We start from the raw sequence: 22,687 nt of genomic DNA on the forward strand, positions 1-22,687 counted from the left end.
GAGGAGCAAAAATCAGCCTTTAAAGTGGAAAAAAAAAGATTTGACATTTATTGTGATAATAATTGATATCAACTGATATGAAAATTTGATTGTAATAACTGTCATATTCATAAACAGTAGCTTCGATTGCACTTTCATGGTCTAAAGGCTTTTAAAAGAGCCATAATTCAAATTTGAATATATAAAACTCACGTATGTAAACATCAGCAACAGATATTCACGTGGCTTAAAAAAAAAAAACTTGATTTAAATTTTAATCATAGCTGTGATTGAATGATTAAAAATGACTTTCATGGGTGGGAGGTCTTGCACAGTCACAGCCTTGGGGTTGACCAGACTCACCGAGGGCGTGACCCCCTCCCTCCCCGTCTTCTACCCTCTCCCCTCCTCCAGTTTTCCATCCTACACCCCCGTCCCTGAAACAATAGATCCAGATGGTTAGAGAATGCCCCCCACCCCCTATATTCCCCCTCCTCCTCCTCACCCTCTCGTCACCCTTTGTGTGCCCCCCACCTCCCACTTTTCTCCTTTGTTCACGTGGGAGAGGGATTCTTAGCAGATTAACCCGTTGCATTCCAGCTTCCTTTGTGTCACCTCTCCCTCCGCTCCCCCCCCCCGTCATTTCTGCCCCTGGCTAAGATTTGACCTTTTAGGGTCAACACCTTAAGCACCAATCAGCAATTTCACTTGTTTTTTGGACGTCGCTGTCACCCGTAGTTCACATTCGCTCTGTTTACATGCACACATGAAACCTGATTACCGGGAGAAATCAGGATAAGCCAGGATTTCGCACACCTTTACATCCGCACTAAACATATTACTGTAAAACCCACATCCACTGTTCACACGCAGTTCGTCAGTTATCAGATTTCTCCCCTACCTACTACCATATTTTGAAGTCTGTTAGTGATGCAGATGTGGACGAAATCAAATATCACAATATTTTTTGTATCTATTGATATTGCAACAATATTGTAGGGATGACTATCGATGCTTTGACAAAATATTTACACAATGAGATTTTTGATAAATATTCACCAGTAATGTGGATATAATGACTAAGCAGGTAAAGGAAAAATAATAGAAGAGTTAGAACAGTCTGCTAAGTTCAGAAAATTACATCACTTTACTGTAATTCAGCCTTTAAAGCCAGGAAAAGACAACACTTATGCCATATCACAATATCTAGTCTCATATCATGACATCGGTATGAGATACAGTGTATGAAGCTGCTTCCTGAGGACCCAATTTATCTAAATGCCCTGAATGATCATTGCTGAGGAATAGCTGCAACTAACCATTATTTTCATTATTGATTATTTTCTTAAGTGATGGATTAGTCAAATGTCTGGAAATGATGAAGAATGTTCATAATTCCTAAAGAGCTTAAAGAAGAGATTAATAGTCTAAAACCAAAGATACGCAGTTTGTTATCATAGAAGACAAATATTCACATTTCAGAAGCTGGAATCAGAGAATTTGAAAATTGTATTTGTTGCAGCTCTAGTTCCAACATAATGATACTAAATCCTTCACCTTTAGCTAATTGTTATGAAGTTTGACGCAAGTAGAGCCTGTTTCATGCCCTCATTTTAGACTCTTGAAGACGAAGGAAGAGTCCGAGCCAAACCAAGAGGCTTCTACATTGTTTTACTCAATTAAAAGTGTGTCTGCTTTACACTAGATTTTACATGTCTTACATGCCTTAAACGACTCATTACACAAGATATGAAAGCTAAAGCACCTTAAATTTGAAGAAATTATCATAACATTTTAAAATAAGTGAATAAAAATGTCTAGCTGAATTTGCATTAATGTTTTATTGCATGTGTAGATCACATGATCTTCGCCGCTCTCGTCTAAAACATGGAAAGTACAAAAAGTATTGTTTATACTATGATAATGAATCGAATGGATTCACCGTGTTGCTGAGGGACACTTCAGTAGGAAATTAGTACTGTACATATTACAAAGGAACAAATATTTAAAAACCAGCGGATGTAAAATTACGGACTTGTAAATATACCCTTAAATGGTCTTAAAAAAAGTACAGTATCTAGTGTAACTCTTCACCTCGGGGGGTGGCTCTGCTGACTCAGAAGAATGAAGATCGGGCCTATTGAGCACCATCAGCATTATGAGACCAAGGACATGTTTTAGTAAAAAGAAAATGAATGAACAGAATAATAATTTGAAAGCATACAAGCTGGGGTAACTCTAAGTAAGTTTGATCCCTTGTTCAATTAAGGACTTAAATCTAGAGGTTCTCTCTTTGCACATATAAGAAATATAATTAAAGTTATGTTGTCTCGTATAGGCTCATGCTTAGATAGTACAGCTTAAAGCAAAGCCGTTTTTTTTTTTTTTTCTTTCATTGATGCACACTTCACCTTGAACTGTGAGCAAACACAGAGTTGATGCATCCTTGAACAACACACTGACATGCTTATCAGCCGTGCAGCTCTGTAGCTGATAGTACTCTCTGAACTCTTGGAGAATATGTCGACTTCTCAGATCAAAATATCCATAAATTCCACTTATGCGCTCAAATATCTCAGACTCAGAGTTAACAATGAGTCGGAGATTTCATCTTGTCCTATGAAGTGCACAAGTGTATGAAAAAAAATCCAGATGTTTGGGATCTTCGTGCGTTGCGAATTGCCACAACATGTGAAGTGTGATTAGTCTTCTCGTTAACTATGTCCCTGTTTCACTTGGTTTACTTTCACTAAATTGATACACAAAGACTGATCCAATTAGGACCTCTTAGACAGGTATCACACAAGTGGTTAGAGTTGTGGTTACGTGTGTGTGACTTTGTGATTTTCCACTTTGGCTGACCAAATAGACTCAAACAGAAGCGTGTATGGAAATAGTTTATCTATATAGCACCAAATAATGAACTGATGGCCGTTTACAAGTCAGACATCACTTGTATAAGCAGGTTTTTTAGGGATTTAGTTTAGGATGTTACATTTATCTGCGTGGTTCAGTCAGTGTAACAGTTTAAGAAACAGACGCAGTGAATGAAAGGTTCATGCAAGTATTGCTAATACATGTGTATGTGGTGTAATACGTGTGTGTGTGTGTGTTTTGAGTGAGTGAGAGGTTGATTGAGGGGGTGACACTACCATTGTGTCCCTCTTACAATGATGCTCAAGTGTGTAAGAGGCAGTTTAAGAGCGCTAGTGAGATAGTGAGTGTGTGTGAATGGGTTATGAATAGCTGTCGCACATTTGCTTGTATTGCTCTGTTTGGTAACCTCTGACCTCCTCTCCCCCCTCCTCCATTTCAGTGTATTCTGGGACTTGTATTGTGCAGCTCCAGACCGACGGGAGACATGCGAGCACTCGAGTGAGGCCAAGGCCTTCCATGACTATGTAAGTGACATACGGGCGCTGCTGCCACTTCTTTCTTTTTTTCTTTTTTTTTACAGAGAACAACCACAGTCTTTAGGCATTTAATTCTTTGTGCACCTGCGTGAGACACACACACACACACACACACACACACACACACATAAACACTGTTTACATTTTAACAGCAAGGTCAAATGTGTGGGAGAGTTTTGAAGTGGCACACATAAAAGCAGGTAGAAGATGGTGTCTTGCACAAGGACAGTTGGGCAGGGACAGTTATCAATTAAAAGTATTGGGAATCATTTTTTTGCTGTTTCTCCTAACAACTGGAGTTACCAGCTGACCAGAAGTTATTAAGTCAGCAATAATAATCATATTAGCGTTGCTAACTTGCAAAGTTGCATCAATAAATGACGAGACTATATTATACCTCATGGCTAACTTTGCAAAAGCAGAGGGTTCGGAAAGAAAAACAAATCTGTTAAAAACATACTACAGTGAAAATAAAAAAACTTTTAATGATAGGGTTACAATTTTTCAAGTGGGTCTTAAAAGGCTCCAGCAGTGAGTTAGACAAAGTTGGTCCGTTTGGTAGAAATTTCCCCCTTTGTGTTTCCCAGACAGCGTTTCCTTGTTGAGCTGCAGTGGAGGGACTGTAAGAAAAAGGGAAATTTGTCCTAAAAAGGCTGTACGTTTCAAAAGATATCCACTTGATTTGACTAATTTGGATTGATGAAGCCTCATATTAGCTTTAAATACTTTTTTGCACAGAAGGACTGTGGATACTGCAGTGCAGTGCATTAGAAAGGAATGGTCAGTATTACCAGGAGGAATGATTACAGCAAAACAAACCCGAGTGTCGTTTCAAGACAGACATGAAAAATTGTTAACCTGTCCTTTTAAAGGAACAACAAAAGCAAAGAACAAAATAAGTCTGAATAAGAGAAAACTTATGTTATTTTAAACTTCACTTGTGACGAATTGGTTCCTCTTGTCCCGTGAGGGTCAGATTCTGTTGTGTGGAAGTTTTGCTGATTCAAAGACGATGATGACACTCAACAGGATGTACTGTAGCTACTCTGCAAGCAGTGTTTTTTCCATAGTTGCAACACTGAACAGTAACAGCATTAATTTTTACAACCACTTGAAACATCTTCACAAAGTACAGTATAGTAAAGCTGGAAAGGCCACAGAAAGTTGCAGATTATTGCTGGCTGACAACCCAAACTGACAGGCTCTCATATAGTTGCAGGAGATTACAGAAGGAATATTTAAGAATATATAAAAGAAAATCATAATCCTTGTGAATATTTTTTCATCAAGAATTATACAACCCAGAGTTTTGTTCACATTGTGCGTGTAAATGTGCGCATCCTTGAGGAATCATTTGATGTCTCTGAATGCTTGAAAGAGAAATTTTTCTCATGTCTTGCTTCACATGGAGGTCAAAGGTCAGAGGTCAGGGTCAGCTATGGAGCAGCCTTTCCGGAGTTTGTAGGGATTCAGCGTCTTGCCTGAGGACACTTGAGCTGCGTCACTGTCCAATGTATCATTTTTTCCCCAGTGGCCCACTTGGCCAGTAGATCAGAGTTTTACTGGCCTGGCAGCCGAAAAAATGAAATAACTTTTTTCCCCCCCTGTAATTTTTATGATTTATTCATTGTGTACATAATACCTACAACAGTGAAGTTTAGATATGGTTGTTTTCCTTTAGTTATGCATATGTAATGTTGATATATTACACAAACATGCAACTGATAAAGTTAAGCACATATTGGATCAGTAAATGTGTATAAAAGCCAGAGACGATGAAATACATAGACAGAAGAGAACATAATTTATGATAATAACATTTTAGGGAATATGGATGATGTTGATAATGAACTCTTGTGTCAAGGACTGAGACAATGCCGAGAGATCTGCAGAAATGTACTCGATAAGATAGGACAGTGAGAGAAAGAACATAATGACATTTGTTTGTGTGCTTGTCTTCACTCCGAGCTCCTTCTGTCTGCTTCCGCGAGCCACCTGTCCACTACAGACATGGAGTTGAACTGCTCCATGTCTGGACCCTCCAGGCTAATGAAGAGCAGCCTTGACAGTGTGTTTACATTGAGACGGTTCCTCTAGTCCATCTCGATACGTTTCGTGGCACATAGGATGCGTTTTTAGAAGCGTTTTTGACGTCCGTCCGTCACTCACGTGTCTCATGGAGCAGATACGCTTTCATTTTATTAAACGTATCAATCCACACTGACTCGGTGAGTGATGCACATCTCACAGAGACCCCCCTGCACGTTTTTACGAGTCTACTTCTGTCACGTTTAGTGAAGCGTAATTTGCACAGACAGCTGTTTATGTCATATTAATATCTCGTTGTATATGTGTTTTGAACTTATTAACGGTATCTACATCGATTAATCAAGGCTCCCAGTCTGTCTGTGAGCTCGCCTGTTTCACTACAGGCAGATTCCCCTAACTCGCTACGGTGGGCGGGGAAATAAAATCAATGAATCAATAAATACAAACACAGTTGATTTCTTCCCATGGAGCCGACATGAAAACTATTTTGGTTCAGTACATTTCTGCTGTCAGTCAGCCTGGTGAAGGCGGGTTAGCCAGCCAGCCAGCCGCTGTCCTCTCAGCTCCCCATGAGCTGCAGCTGACAGACAGCTGCTCCTGTGGACAGAGACGCTGAACGCAGGTCAGACTCTGTATGGATTGAACACATAGAACACGCTTACGCATTGCTCACATTTTCCACCCAGGAGTATTGTTGCTTCCACAAAAGTAGAAAGCCCCTCTTTCTTTTCGTAGCCTGGTATGTTTCTTTTGCGGACATTTTTTTTTTGAGTATGACAATGAGTATGATAGATGAATGATGCTAGGGCAGGAAAGGCCGTGTTTAAATGGATTTACCCATGACTTCTGATTGGCCAGTCACTGGCCAGTCAAGTTGCCCTGCATAAACTTTTACTGGCCCCGGGCCATCGGACCCTGTGCGTGCCGTCACCGGGGTTTGGGTTGAGGTCAACTCCACCATGCTGCTTAATAATAATGTAAATAAGAGTTTCTTCTCCACTGTGGCGAGAAACTGTAACTGTATCCTCTTGTGTGTAAATGTCATGTGTCGTGATTGACACTGTGCGTCTGTCTTCAGCCTGTCCTCTCTGGCCAAGACAGTGTGGCATTGTGTGTGTGTGTGTGTGTGTGTGTGTGTGTGTGTGTGTGTGTGTGTGTGTGTGCTGTATAGTGTGGGGAGATAATGGAATAGAGTTCTAATCCGGTAATCCCAGCACTGGGCCGAGGCTAAGCCAGGGATTTGTGTGTGTGCGTGTGTGTGTGTGTGTGTGTGTGTTTTTGGACGAGGGGCATCTTTGGCAACCAGCCCATAGAAGGAGGGTGGAGGGGCTCACACCCTCAGTGCCAGCGTGCCAGTTAACCCTGTGTGTGTGTGTGTGTGTGTGTGTGTGTGACTGTATAAATGTAGATGGGTGTGCTACATGGTTGCTTGTCTGCTCCTAACAGTGATAAAGCGAAGGAGACGGGACCGGTTTAATTTTGGCTCCAGCCCCCTGAGGCTAGTCTCTGAGCACAGGTCCTTTCTACTGGTTTCAAAAGAACGAGCCGGTTAGAGGCATCGGAAGAAGAAAAAATATTTCACCTTACCTCAAAAGAGTTTCTTAGTCTTTTGAGGATTGCTAGATTGCAAGCCAGCATTTAAGAGGCATTATCACAGTTCTCTCTGCTGGATGCAGAGACGCAGCAAAGGCTTATGGGTACAATCAAGTCCTGACTCTGGTTATAAAAGTATAATGTAGGGGCTGTTAGACTGTTACCTTAATTTGGTAGTTAGTTGATGTCAGGTTTTGTTGCTTTAAACATCTTCTTTTAGAATTTCCAGAACAAATGGAGGCAACATTTCCTTCATATGGAGATTCATATCATTTTGATGTGTTTAAAGAATCTATTTATGCAAATTTTTAGTTAGTCCTTCAGTCTTCATTCAGCATTTAAGGCTTAAAAGGGCTGAACATACAGTACCTTAAATAAAGAATTTACTGGTCTATTTTTTTTACTTGAACCATTTAATTTCATTGTTGCATCTTGAAAAATTTGACATTGCCAGACTCTATTTTTATTGAGTTGAAGTGAAGTTGGAAAGTAAGCAAAACAAAACAGTAGATGAATACTTCCACCAGTCAATGTGAATAAGACCAAAGGTATTGTTAGTTTTGTCTGCAATGCTCTTTTAATTAGTTTTCCATTAATCATGTTGATCTGCATGCACGATGTCTCCTGCATTGATAGACGATGTAACAACGTGCTGAACATCATTCAAACAACATGTCGTAAGTCAGTTAACTGTAATTAATTCATTTGTGTCGTTAGTTTTCAGGCTTTGTTAACCATTTGAAAACGAAAATGTATTTTTCCAGTGTTTTTAAATGATGAATTTGTCTTAAATCCAGGTAGCATCATAAAAGTGTTTGAAAATTGTTACATTTGGATTTCTGAATGACAGTCATGTTTTTAAAATACAGTTCTCGCTAAGATCCAATTCAAATTATTTAACAAAGTGGAGGTTTGGCATCCTTGAAAGGGGTCTCATGATAAATCATTAGAGATGAAAAAAGAAGAAAAACATATGCTGCACATTATTAACTACTGTTGTTGAGTTTTACCTCCTAAAACCTCACTTATTAAAATGAATAAAGAGCATCAGTCTGTACACCTCACAGACATACTGCACGCAACCTGTGATGAGTTTATGCATCGCTTAGCTTTAAAGAGTCACGAGCTAAAATGTTGCGAACCAGTGATTTAATGTAACACAATAAAATGTAAAGACATATAAACAGGGTTATAGTAAATCTCTGCTGCCAACAGTACGTGCGTAGTGTCAACCTGCACATTTTTGACTGCTTCTCATCCCGTCATCACACTCTTCCTCTATTTTTTTTAATTTTTTTTTACCTGCGCCGTTCCTTTTCACTCTTTCTTTACACATCTGCCTACGTTTGTCACTTCTCTCACACTCCCTCCGCACTCCTCTCTCTCTCTCTCTCTCTCTCTTTTGTGCAACTCCAGCCTGTTCACATCATGTTTTCTCGCAGCTTGTGGTTTCTCTGTGACACCCCCACTTCTGCATCTTTCCTGCCCTCCCTCCCCCTCCTCTATGTCTCTGCGCTCATTCCTCCCCTACTACCACCTTTACCTCCCTCCCTCCCTCCTTTTTACTATATCTCTTACTCTCTCCTCCAGCCAACACAGCAGTCCGCCCCCTCTCCTCTCACTTGCCTTATCACTTCCTCTCTCCTCCTCTTTTCCTCTCTCTCTCTCTCTCACTCTCTCCCTCCCTATCTCTACCCTGACCCCTCCTCCCTCCTTCATCACCTCTACTACCGCTGTTCCCGAGAGAAGATTGATTGGCTAATCTAGCTGTTTACCCACAATGCCTAGTTGCGCCGAGGAGAAGAGGGCCATGTAGGCAACATGAACACACAACCAAGTGATAGTTGAGGTGTTTGAAAATGGAGCTGAGTGGGTAAATGTCAAAACAGTGAATGAGGAAGGGAAATGGAAGATGGGCCTAGTTTTTCTTTTTTTTTATTTTAAATCAGGTAACTGGAGTAGATTTGTGTGTAAACCTGTAACACTACAGACGGTTGTGTGTGAAAATAGAGGGTGCTAGCTCGGGCTGGTTATTTTACGAAAATATAAGAACCATTATCTTCCTTACGTTTATTAAAAAAGCATTTTTCTTCTGAAATTATACTCTTCTAGCAATTAGTTTTATTAGATTCAGGCAAATGTTGTAATGCAATATATTAAATGTCTTTTATGTACTCAACGGCTTTTCTAAATTGGCTTTTTTCCCAAGTACAAGTAGCAATATAAAACATTGGAAACATAATTCTTAGTTGACATTTTGTGTCTTTTCAGTACTTTAAGACACTTAAGCTTTTCTTACTGCCTATAATGTTCATGAAATGTTTAAATTTGCCACAGTTAGCGGCTGTTTGTCGTCCTGCAGGTTTGCGTTACCCACCAGAAGTAAAAAAAAACAGCTCTTTTTTTCCCCACTATTACTGCAGTAAGCTTTTGTTGTAGTTGTATCACAAGTAGCTCTATTCTGCTTGATTTGAGTTATTTGCATGTGTTTGTCTCTCTTTCTGCCTTAACCACTGTTTTGTCCTCCCTTTTCAACCAGAAGTATCACTGTAATGGAAAAAGTGAAAAGAGCTCCATTAAACTCGATAATTAGCTGAGTGATGAAGTTGGGATAAACGGAAACACACATGTTGCACACCCTGATGTGTTTCACAAGTGAAGGCAGCAGTTTGTCTCTGTGTTTTTTTTAATGTTTTTGGGAAACAATGGCTGCTTGGGAGGCGAAATTACAGGATGTAACATAAAATAAACAAATTAAACTGCACAGGTCTGTGCTGATGCAAACAATAGGATGATACCGACAGGTATTTTTGATAGAAACTCGCACCCGGGTTTCTTCTTTATGACATTTAAGTATTTGATTACTCTTTGTTAGTCAATTTTGTCACTTAGAGCTGCAACAATTGATGGATTTGTCGGTTGACAGAAAATTAATTGGCAACTATTTTGATAATCAAATAATTGTTTTAGTCACTTTTTAAGAAAATAATTTTGAATTTGCTGGCAGCAGCTTCTCCAAAGTGAGGATTTCAAGCTTTTCTGAGTCATATATGATCATAAACTCTATTACCTTTTAGATTTTGGACTGTTGATGAAATAAAACAAGATATTTGAAGATGTCACCATGCGCTCTAGGAAATTATAACGGACGTTTTTACTATTTTCTAGACAAAACGATTCATTGATAATGATATTAATCATCACTTTAGCTCTAGTTACTTTACACACATCACATATTAACCTGAAACTAAATTACGGCTGAGAATTTCTGCTTTAGTGCTCTTGAGTTTGTGTTTTTAAGATTTGTCCCAAACAGAACTTTGTAATCATGTACCGCCAGAACTTTGTGCTCAACAAACCAGTGAACCAGGATGACATAAGTTGGACTATTCTACATTTAGGCAAACGTTATTTTATTTCTAACTCTGGAAATAGTTATGTTGAGACGTGGGCTGAGCACTATCTCCTGAGCTTCACCTGTATTTGTCTTTTCTTTGATTCGGTAATATCACCAGATCTAAAGGTGAAGCAGTACACTGGTCTGATGATTAGAGATGCCATCCCAGAACCAGGTTCAAGCCTGAAGTGAGCGAGTGCACTGACTTCAGATCAGCTGATGGGGCACTGTCCTGACTTCTGACCCTAGAGGTGTAGGGCGAGAAAAACGAGGAAGTTTCTTATGTGTTGACAACACATAATCATATTGTTTTTATATTCATCAACATCTGTGCCCAAATTCCTCCCCCTCCTTTAGTTGGAGATATATTCTGGTTCACAGTTGTTCTCATTCTCTTCATATTCTTGTCTTTCGGCCTCACTGCCTTCTCTCTGGAGTGTTGGCTAAGTGGATGTTGTGTCTGCAGCATGTATTAGTGCTGTCATCCGGTGTGTGTGTGTGTGTGCGCGCATGTGTGTGCACGAGTCCGCCTGTCTGGTTCAGCACTGCTACCTTGGCAGCGGCTTTTTGGAGATGTGTGTGTGTGTTTGGTGTGCGTGTCGTGCCCGTTTTGAGGACCAGCTGGGCTTTGAGAGATCGTGCATGTGTGTGTGTGTGTGTGCATGTGCTTGTGCGTGCATTTGTTTGTCAGACGTGACTGTGAGAGTAGCAGCCGTATCCTGTTGCTCCAGAACGAAACACACTGTTTTGACTGGGCTGATAAATTAGCTAGATCACCACAGTCAGCTATTTTTCCCTCTCACTCTCTTCCATCCTCACTCTCTTCCATCCTCACTCCTTCACCCCCCCCCACCTCACCGCCCCCCCTATTTCTCTCTCTGTGTGCTAAGGACAGCGGGTCAAGGAGACAGTGATGAGGTACATATCAGTGTGAACCAGAATGTAGATTAGTACCCTCTCCAGGCAGGGACACACATAAATACAGACACATACACACAGATACATCCTCTGTCTCTTCCTACCTTCTCCTCTCTCCATCCAGTGTTTATGTCTCTGTCTATCCCTGTGAAAGGTATCAGGCGGAGGTCAATAATGTGTTGAGCACTATTGATCTGTCCGGTAGGTCCTACGGGTGAGAGAGAGGGAGAGGAAAATGGAGAGGGAGGGATCAATGCTATTCTGTACAGCCCATCTACATACTGTACTGTACCAGCCAATCAGATCATTAGTCTTTTGTTCTCTAATAGATTATTCATCAACGTCGTGGGCTCTTACTAAAGAGGAAAAGCAAGCACAACATGGTGTCCTCACGGGGAGCCACATCTGTGGATTAAGACGTCAGCGAGTTTAAAATATTTTGCCACAAAGACGCCATCGTGGTGCCACATGGGGGCGGATAACAGTGCTTCTGGTTGTCTCGACTGAAGCCGAGTGAATGTTTATCATCAGAATCAAAGGTTGTAGCTTTATGTTGCATGTCTGCAGCTTTTTTGCCTGAAGAGAGATCTAAACCCGCTTCCCGCAGAGAAAACCAGATAACCCCCCTCTGACCTGCAGGAAGCTTCAGTGAAATTACCTCAACTGACTGTTTCAGTAACACATTCAACGACTTTATTTGTAGCGATTTTTAGGGCTGCAACCAACAATTATTTTCACGACTTAGTTGAAACGGTAACGATTTAGTCAATTAATCAATCGGCAGAAAATTAATTAGCAAATCTATTTTGATGATCAGCTTTTCGTTTAAGTCGGGTTGTTTTTTAAGCAAAATCGCCAAAAAATCATAAATTGATCTGCCAAACAGAACTTCATTAAAATCTTTATATATGTTTAGCTAATATTAAATATCTTGTGTGACGATAATGTAAAAAAAACACAATGATTTTTATTGCAGATTATTTTCATGACCATCTTGTCAACAGTTAAACTATATGTGTTATTTTAACTTAAGTCTTAATGCAGGTGAGGATTTTCTTTAATAGCAAAGGAAATCATAATTCATGGATATATAACCTCTTTATTATTAGCTATTTGAAGATTTTTTTTAATGAGTATAAAGTTGGTGTAGTTTATCTTAATACAGTGAACCAGTGTGTAGATTCTTAAATACCGTTTTTAAGAGACTGATGTTGTTATATTACACTGTAAAAGATTGTTTTGGTTAGCAGTCCTCCACCCAAAACTAGCCACGACGATGAGCTACAGTTCAGATCTGTCATCCAGATACTGTATTATTGATAGCCAGGTAACATAAAAACTTGCCTAATATTATTTTTGTGCAGACGTGGCTCCAGGATGCTTTGACCCTGTGTTTGTGTAGCGCTGTGGTGGAAGGCCATTAAAATATAGTGTGTAAATATTCCCAGACATTTGAAAATGTGTCTCTTGGGTTTTGTTGAACTTTCAGTTAGCTTCAGTGAAAGAACCTTATTCTTCTGCTTCCTCCTGCATGTCGGACATTAAAGCCTTTTCAAGTTGTGCTGCCACCCGGCGCTTCCTCGCAGACTTTTTTCCTTTTCCATACATCCAGCCTGAAAATGAATAATTCAACTCGACTACAAAAATCCATGTTCATTATATCAACTAATTAGTGCAGCACTAATGTCTGCTGTGGATTGTACTGTCTTCTGTTCCTTTGCATAAAGGTATGCTCCTGTTGTCCCTGTACTAGTATGTTCTGTCTGCATTAGCAGTCATTGTTTACCTGCACCTATGTCAACAAGACAAATTCCTGTAGAATTACTTTCTTGGTGAAATCAAGTTATTCTGATTCAAGGAGACAGTCTTGTCACAAGGTTTTGTGACAGTCTCCCACTTCTGAGCGTGGACTTGAAATGGAAAGGTAGATATGGGCGATACTGTGGGCGCCACTACAAAAACTAAAAAAGCACTGTTGGATCCTTCTGTATTTCCCCGGGCCAGTTGGTTTTAATAAAGACCGACTGCATACTAAATCTACCTTACGCTTTGCTGGTGGCAACTGCGCTTTCTTTGTGCTTTCGATTTGTATTCGATTTCAATCAGCAAATTGGATAAAGCACGAGCAGATAGTTGGTCATTAATAGTGTATAACAATAATGTGACCAAGTGATTGATTGTGAACAAAGGTCTCTATCCCTGCGTTATTTTACATTTTATTTCTTTTTGTATTTTTCCCCCCATCATCATCATTTTTTTTTTCTGCTCTTCTGTCTCACTCTTGTATCTTCTAACTCACTCTCTCCTCTATCTCGCTCTTGTGCCTTCTCTCTCTCCCTTACATCGTCTTATTCTCTCTCTCCCTCTCTCTCCTGCATCTTCTTATTCTCTCTCTCTCTGCGCTCCTGGAGCGGGGGATGCCAGGGGGACAGAGTGCAGATAGGACCTGTCTCCATAGCAACAGCTTCTGCAAGCTGCTGACACCCTACTGGGGGGGCTGAGGGGAGGAGAGGTTGTGATGGGGAGGAATAGTACAGGGGTTGGGGCATGGAGAAGGTGTGCGTGTATGTGTATGTGTTTGTGTGTGTGTGCACCAGTGCCGGGAATATATGTGAGGGGGGTCACGGAGAGGAGAAAAGATGGAGAGAAAAGTGAGCAGAAGAAGAGAGTGAGGGAGATGGATGAGAGGGAGGGAGGAAGGAGAGGGAGAGAAAGAGGCAGCCGACCCTGCTTCTTCCCCAGGGACTCAGTGGCCTGCTCATGTTCACTAGCAGAATTAGCATAAAGATGGGGGGAGGTGTGTTTGAGTGTGAACGTGTGTGTATGTGTGTGATTTTTCTTTTTTTTTTTTAAATTTGTGGTGGTTTCAGATATTCAGGAGAAGAAGGGCAGCGAGTGTATTTGAGTACATGTGTGTAATTGGTAGTATGCGTTGTTGTCCAAGGATACAGTATGTGTCACATGGATGAAGTGTGTCTGTTAGGTGTGCGTGCTGGTGGAACGATGGATGTCTCTGAGTGTGTGTGTACGTGTGTGTGTGTGTGTGTGTGTGTGTGTGTGTGTGTGTGTGAGAGAGAGAGAGCGATTCCCTCCCCTGGGTCTTAAACCCCCTCCCTGTTCTGGTCCTGTAGTCTGCCTCTCTGTACTGAAGGGCTGCACTTTATGAGCCTGTGATGCAACTCTTTGTGTGTGTGTGTGTGTGTGTGTGCGTTTGTGTGTGTTTGCGGGTTCATGCGCTTGCGTGCATGTGTGTGTGTTTGTTCTGGTGTGCTTATGTAAGCACTTTGAACATGCGTCTCCATCTATGTGTGTTGACAAGAATACAGTTATATCATATTTAACTCCCGGGCTGAATCATTCACCCTCCTCTATCCTGGATTCTAGCTTAATTTGTCCTTATTGTTTGGTGATGTGTTTAATATGATTAGCAAAAGTTAGCAGTCAATATAAGATTTAAGGGTCATAATTGTTTGCTTTTAAACATTTTTCTCTCTAGCCTTTAAACAGCACCTTAATAGTCCCTAATTTTAGAATTTGTATATGCTATGTGCAAAATTAATAATGCATGAGCTATTAAGAGTTCTGTTGTATTAAATTAATGCCAAGCGAAATACTTTTTATTATACAATGTGGAAAATTTACTGAAACATTAACAGATGCGTAGTTATACTGTAAATAATAACAAAAAAAATGTTGGATGTATTTATTTTTTAGACAGTAGTAGTTGAACAATGTAGTTGGTCAGTTAAAGCTCTGCAGAAGTGATTGAACACATCTCCAAGAGTTGTTCCTTATTTTCAAATATCTTCTACTTTCTATCCGTTACACACATCTAATGGTAAAACAGTACAAACTCAGCTTATTCGCTGATGACATGTTACTATACTTAGATTATGTAAATACTAGTTTAATACCTATTAAAGCTAATATAAAGACACTGTTCTAATTTGTGCTTCCAGAGTCATTTAACCATCAATATAGTGGATATTATATCACACATACTAGATGTACATATGTTATATATATTGTAAACAGTTTTTACTAAAGCAAACATTTTTCAATTATAGCCAATATTGTTCATATTGAAAATAAATGTCTCTGCTTAAAGTCAAGTTCATAGAATATTCTCATCCAGATATACCTTAAAATCACCAGAGCACCAGCTTTATTTATAAAAATTGATTATTGATTAAATTAAAATACCAAAACGAAACTGAGTAGCCAGTTTCTTTGAGGCACCTTTCAAAACATTACAATACGACTTTACCCTAATAAACTGGAAACTCTGCATATTTGATGTATGAGGATCATCCAAAGATTGTTATACATTATCATATTGCAGCAGTCCATGTAATGTCTCATTGTTACATTGATTTTGATACAACAAAATGTTAAATTAACCCAAATGGTTAAATCTTTACCTTTTTGTTACGTAATGTAAATAATAAATCAGACCACTGTTGCTTTTATGAGGTAGACCAAGAGAAATAAATGCAAATTAAGTGTAATCACATCAATCATTGAGTCTGTGTGGACTAATATGTCTTTACTGCCCTGCACTGAACTGTTGCCTCTAAATTAGGGTTGGGCTGATGGACGATCGCCGACGGCTGACAGTCATTGACCACTGAGCCCTCTACCATCGTAACATCATGATTCAAAAGCCCCCTATTCCCCCCCCCTCGTTGTCTGTCCATCTTTTACGCAGATTACATTAATAAATTACTCTTATTGGCTTTTTACTCGCAAAGCTTTTATTGCACTTACAGTAATGTAACAAGTCAACTTGAGTAAAACATTATCTTCACATCACCTGGTTCACTGTCTCCACCGCTGTCAGTCTCTCCTCTGCTCCGCTCCGTGTGTGTGTGTGTGTGTGTGTGTGTGTGTGTGTGTGTGTGTGTGTGTGTGTGTGTGTGTGTGTGTGTGTGTGTGTGTGTGTGGAGGGGCTGAGCCCCGCCCTCAGCGAAACGCAGAGGAGAGAAACTAGCACAACCATAAATGACAGCAAAACACAGTAGAGACTCTCACACTGTCTGTTTTATTTATATTATTTACATTTACATTATTTAATTTATGTGCACTTGATTCATTTCAGCTCAGTGTGAGATCAATATATAGTCATCGTCAGCACAGATCTCTGGACGGGTGCAGTCTGTTCTCTTTACTGCTTTGGAAGAAATGTTTCATGATTTACAGCATAGAAATAACATTTTGGTGGTATTTCTCCTTGAACCCTTCTTATTTATTTGTTCTTGGTCCACAGAAAAAGCTGATGTGTTGTGTGCTGTTTTCTGTTCTTTCTCTCCTCACAAAGAAGAGGGTACAGTTTAAAGGTTGTAATAGAAGACACTTTCCTGAATTAACCATTAAACTTTAGATGGGAGGGGAGGGAGTGGTGGTGGGGGGGCAGGAGTATGTTGTGATTGCAGGTGCAGACACTGCCCCCTGTAGTAATTTGATAGCCAATGCATATTACTGTAAACAAGAGAGAAATAACACAAAACATCACATGTAATCACCACATTTGTGCTTTTTGTTTGTTTTTCCAGAGCGCAGCGGCAGCGCCCAGCCCAGTGATGGGCAACATGCCCCCCAACGACGCCATGCCAGGCGGTCCCATGCCCCCAGGCTTCTTCCAGGTATGACTTCCTCCGTCTCTGTCACTTTCCTGTTTACTCCTCCATCTCTCCATCGCCTCCCAACACACACTTTCTCTTTCTTATCTCTATCTCCATATGATTCATTCATCGCTGACTCCCCTAAACACATGATCTCGACTTCAAAATTTTAGATTCCTTTACTTCTAGATGTGGAAATATGTCTTGTATCTCAATTTTCTTTATAAACAAGTCTCTCTTAAAGGGAGTTTTAAGACCATGACATCCCACTTTCCCACCACTTAATTTTTCATTTAAAAAGTATAAATCACCAACATGAGTATTCTTTTTTTCAGCAAAGGGAGAAAAATCTAACTTTGGCTTTCATATCCTTAAAGTGTTTTACAAAAATTAGAGGAAAAGCATTTCAGACTGTAATTAACTGACATATCTGCAGGATGATATTATCAATTGATATCCGGTTATCACAGATTGATCTATATCTGTGTGTATGTTGGCAGATGTGTAAAAGAATTTCAGTACAGTGAACTGCATAAATTAATATTTTTAACATTTTTTGTAGATCAAACTTGAAATTTTCCTCAATAACATTCAATAAAGTCTAAATGACCAAGTTTCTTGTTCAGCTGTATGTAGAATATCTTAACTCAGATGTATATTTATCACAAATGTCTATGTGTTTATATTATGTATGAATAAACAGAATATTGGCTGATTTATTATCATATTTTCATTGATCTGAGCATTGGCCTTAGAAATCCAGTATCAGTCTGGCTACAGTAATTAAGTCCTGTATCACTGTAAAATCAATAAAGTAGTTTGATCATAAATTGCCACAGTTACAGTTTGGGTCTCCCACTTCTTTTTCCTTCTTTCCCCACATTTGTTCAAACACCGTTTATTCCACTCTTGATATTTACACCAACCGGAGCCTCTGAAGCTCACACCGTTCATTCATCTGCGGTTTGCTCTCGCTTAGCTGTTCAACCGATTCGTGATTCAGCTGTCCCTTATTCATCCTCTCCGCTCCCCCCCCACCCCCCCATCTCCATCTCCCATCTCTGTCTCTGACCTGTCCCAGCTCTGTGAAGGGAAAGGTTTTAGTGTGGGAGATGGCTGGCTGTAGAGTGAAGAGAATGAGATGCACAAACACACACGGATACATGTACAAATACATGCGTTTACACATTCACATTCACAAGCAAAAACACACACGCATGCACACACACACATATTTTCTGTGAGGCAGTGGTGTGATGGACAGCACTGGCATTTGGCAGGAGGCACGATAAGGTGGTGGAGGAGAGTAGGAGAGAGAGAAAGCGAGTGACACGATAGAGAGAGGGAAGGATGGAGAGAGATGAAGAGGGGTGAGAGGAAGAAAATGTGAAAGATCAGTGCCACCAGGATTGTGGCCCGGTGTTTGTTTCTGTGGCTACCTACCACTCCATTGTTTGCCTGCTGCAATCGAGGCAGGGTGATGGTGGTGAAAGGGGGGGACTAGTGAGAGTACGACTGTGAATAAGCAAGGGGAAGGGGTGGGGAGAGAGAGGGTGAGGAGAGATGCATGGAAGTGCTATTTATAACATTGGTGGGGGAGTGAGATTGGGCGAGGGTTTGTGTTGTGTGTGTGTGTGTGTGTGTGCATGTGTGTTTGTGTGTATGTTGTGTTCAAGGGACCTTATTGTAACCGAGAGCTTAGGTTGTTTGCTGTAAATATGGTTCATGGTCATATTCGGGGCGGGGTATCATTTGAAACCTTTTGAACACCAGTGCTGTTACGATATTGAGTTTCAGTCCTGATATCTAAACAGTATAATACTCTACTATCAGAAATATAAACATGTTATTATTTAAAAAAAAAACTTGTCATATTTAACCAAAGAAGCCAAAGGGTTCAAATGTTAAATGTTGTCTTAACGCAAGAACTTTGTCCAAATAATATAGTCTAAAATTGGCAAGAAAAATGTATTAAATCAGGAATTATCTGATCAGTAAATGATATAACGAATTAGGGATGCATCAATTCAATCTGCCGGATCTTCACTTTAATTATAAAATTTAGTGTTTCCACTCAGTTACATTAATTGAGGCAAAGTCATGACTGGGGCCACCGACTCGATTTGTAGCAGCACGGCAATCGCTGGTGTCACGTTACCTTACCATTTTAAAAAAAGATCTCAAAGAGCTCCACACAGCGAGGTATGTAGCTTTTAAATTTAGGAAAAAACAGAGCACTGGTAATGGATCAGTAATCTGTATCAGAGGATACCCGGTGTTGAAGTATCGGTATTGGGAGAGAAAAAAGCCGATGACGAATCAGACCAGATATTTGATGCCAGATTTCAGTTCTTGGCAATTTTTTGATGCTCAGTGCTACAGAAACATGTTGTTACCAAAGAAAGTATTGAGATTTGATAACTGGGCCTACTTACGTTGTACATGAAGTGTTGAAACATTGTGATTGGTGCCATTTGAGATATAAACAAGATGCTTGGACTTTAAAACATTAGTTTGTACCTATAATGAAACAGCACAGGGGTTGTTTACTGAAGTTTGTTGAGGCAAATTTACATATCTAACTATGAATAACACCTCAGAAGCACTGACAAGCTTGCACTGGCTAACTGAAGGTACAAATACCCCCCCAAACTCACTGAAGTAATCCACATGTGGTGTGTTTGTGTGTGTCTGGATGCCTATGAGGGATATGTGGAAAATTCCATTTGGCATTTGAAAATTAGCCAGCTTTTATTTACTTTGGACAATGGGGAAAGACAAAAAAGTAAGGAGATGACTGCACTGACGGAGCGGAAGCGAGACTGTTGCATAATGAGTTATTTATTAGGGGTCATTAACCTCTTGTCTTGGGGTGAAATGTCGGCAATAACACAGCAGTATGTGGAGATGCTGGGGGGGACTGCTCTCTTTGTGCTCAGGGACACTCTCTCATATTGAAGTAGGCTTACAGAAAGCAGGAAAAACTCCCAACTTTTACTTGTTTTCGTCAGTATCATCTTTGTGGTTTGAAGTTGCCACTAGTTTCTGTCCTGCTGCTGCCGGTCCTGTTGCAGCGAGCCTTTGGCAACACTGCCCCCATGTGGTATAGAGTGAAAATACATCTGGGTCGTCTGACCTGAGAGTCCAGAGGATCGTCTGCAGTGAAGCCACACATGTAATGGACAGAGTGGATAGTTAACCTCAAATAAATTGGGCTTAATACTAATTTCTGTACGCTTGTTTGGACTTAAAAGGCAAATCAAAACTATTCCTGTTGGGCTTGTGTTGAGCTTTTAAATCTGTGTTTTTTTGTTAATTATCTGCGGATTCCAGAGAATTTGCCCATTTTTCTTCCACCTTCCTGCTCCTCTTCTTCCTCCTCAACCTAAAGACTCCCCCGCTGACTCCTCCCCTCTCGCCCTCCTCTTTCTTTATAATTTTGATCGGGTAATTCCTCCAGGTGTAAAACCCCCTTTGGCCCCTCCCCTCTCTGATATCGCTCTTCTTTCTTAAAGGGACCACCCGGCTCTCAGCAGTCCCCCCACGCACAGCCCCCCCCACACAACCCCAGCAACCCAATGATGGGACCCCATGGCCAGGTAAGACGCAAACACCTTCTCTCAAACACCCCTTTCTCTTTCATACCCTCAAAATCTCCCCCCCTCACCCACACACAAGCTCTATTTCTCTCTCTTTCTCTCTCTCTTCCTTCCGCTCACGACTCACACACTTTCTTCTCCTTCTACTCCCCCCCCCCCCCCATGAGCCCCCCACCCCCCCGAGCCCCGTTAGTTCTAGTTTCATTCTGGCTAACTCCCCGTAGATGTTATCCCCTCCAGTTGCCAGCTCCTTTATGAAAGCCGTGGATCCAGAGGCAGCAGGCCCTGGTCCTCTTCAAGGCCCAGAATCGGCTGTCCCTGTGTGGGATGAATAATTCACTCCTTGCCCCTCCCCCGGAGCAGCTTGTGGGGGGTTGCACACTTATCTGCTCCTCCACTCTTAACACACACCCACATGCACAAACACACACACATACACCTCTCCCCTCCCCTCTGCCTTCTTGTTCTAGCAGCTTATAAATAAAACAGGGAACAGGCATTATGGACATGTCACATATACATACCCTCTCATACGTACACACATGTACGTTCACTGTAGACACATGTATAGGTCAATCAGAGTTTCGGGGTGCTTTTGCTGCCAACTAAGACTGTACTCAGTGTGTTCAGCCTTAAAAAAAACTTTCATTCTCCGTCAACGCGTTTCAACGCTTATCCAGAACAGTAGCTACAGATGCCACGGTGGAGGTAAAGCTAGCCTTTGCCCATTAACTACGGCAGCCCGGCTCTTCATTCTTGTGGTTTCTGGTTTCCGTCTTGTGTGCGAGAGAGTGTGGAAATGCTTCCTCTACGGTTTTGAGCGGTGTTGTTGGCCTGAGGTGTCTCTAACTACGCCAGGCAGACCACAGGCCGAATCAGCTTACACCACAGTGAGAGCAGGGTGTGCAGGGAGCTGTGTGAGTGCTGTCTTTCACACACACTCAAACCTGCACACAGATACAAATCCTCGCTTTTGAGTGCATTTTGTGCGTATAAGCAGGCATTGTTAAAAATGATAAAACACAGACTCTTGCTTAAGTGCTTTTTTTTTTTTGTTTATTTGTTCCCAGTGTGATGTGTCGACAAATTTGCAATCTTTTTGGTGTCATCCTCCATCCTCCAACCACACTGTGTCCATCTGTGTGTCCTCAGTGCTACCCCCCTGTTTGAGTGCTCTCGGATTTATCAATAATGAAAATGTTGTTTTCTCTGTGTCCCTCTTTTCCTCTCATTTCCCATTTTTCCTCCTTCCTCTGTTTTTTTTTTTTTTTTTTTTCTTCCCCCGCAGCCTTTCATGTCACCGCGGTATCCAGGTGGACCGCGCCCCGCACTCCGAATGCCAAATCAGGTACTGGACAGGTTTTTGGAATTACTTATTCTCTTTTATTTGTTGATTTTCGACAACTCACAGTTTCTATGTTGCAGAAAGTCTGTTAGTATTTTAATCAGTTTTCATGTCCGCTTCTTTCTCAGCCTCCTGGGGGAATCCCAGGATCTCAGCCTCTCCTGCCAAACAGTTTGGACCCGACAAGACCGCAAGGTAGAGTGGGAACAGTTCTCATAATCTCAAGCCTGGTGGGGTCCCTTATTATGAAATATGTTCATTTTGTATGATAGATGATGTGTCTATAATAGATGAGGACTCTTCTGGGGCTGTAACTGATGATTATTTTCATTATTGTGTAATCTATAAAGTCATTTTCAGTTAAATTATCACTTTTTTAGTCTATAAAATGTTTGATTATTAATTAGAATGAGAAAAAATGGGCCCAGAATCCTCTTCCAAATTTGTTTAGTGTTAACAAAGTTTTAAAAAAACACAAAGGGATTCACTTCCTACTGGTATAAGACAAAGAAAAGCTGGAGACTCTCATGTTGAAGAAGTTGGAACTCAAATTTTAAGCATTTTTGTTTGATAAATCACTTTAAATGAACAAGCAGTTTCTAGAATTTCTTACATTTTCTGTCTGAATATTAAAATAATCAAAAAGTTACTGAAGAGCCAGAGTCCAGTCAGCACATTTCTGTTTACTCTCCCGAGAGATTGTTGCACAATTTCAGTTTCAATGGTTATTTGTTTCTCTCGGTGTGGATTGAATGTGAGTCGGTGTGTCTAGC

The 22,687-nt window shown here is 40.7% G+C and overlaps 1 protein-coding gene across 2 annotated transcripts in view; it reads left to right on the plus strand.

The window, feature by feature from the left end:
• The window catches only part of zgc:110158 (uncharacterized protein LOC553590 homolog), a 42,329-nt gene that overhangs the window by 10,279 nt on the left and 9,363 nt on the right, over positions 1-22,687 (plus strand). For both annotated transcript variants that reach the window (XM_042388803.1, XM_042388804.1), the window contains exons 4-8: positions 3,296-3,380; positions 16,902-16,991; positions 20,486-20,569; positions 21,858-21,917; positions 22,043-22,109. In XM_042388803.1, coding sequence (XP_042244737.1) covers positions 3,296-3,380; positions 16,902-16,991; positions 20,486-20,569; positions 21,858-21,917; positions 22,043-22,109 — 386 coding nt within the window. The remainder of the gene's footprint in view (positions 1-3,295; positions 3,381-16,901; positions 16,992-20,485; positions 20,570-21,857; positions 21,918-22,042; positions 22,110-22,687) is intronic.

The sequence above is a fragment of the Thunnus maccoyii genome, chromosome 16, assembly GCF_910596095.1.
Source record: "Thunnus maccoyii chromosome 16, fThuMac1.1, whole genome shotgun sequence".
Taxonomy (NCBI): Eukaryota; Metazoa; Chordata; class Actinopteri; order Scombriformes; family Scombridae; genus Thunnus; species Thunnus maccoyii.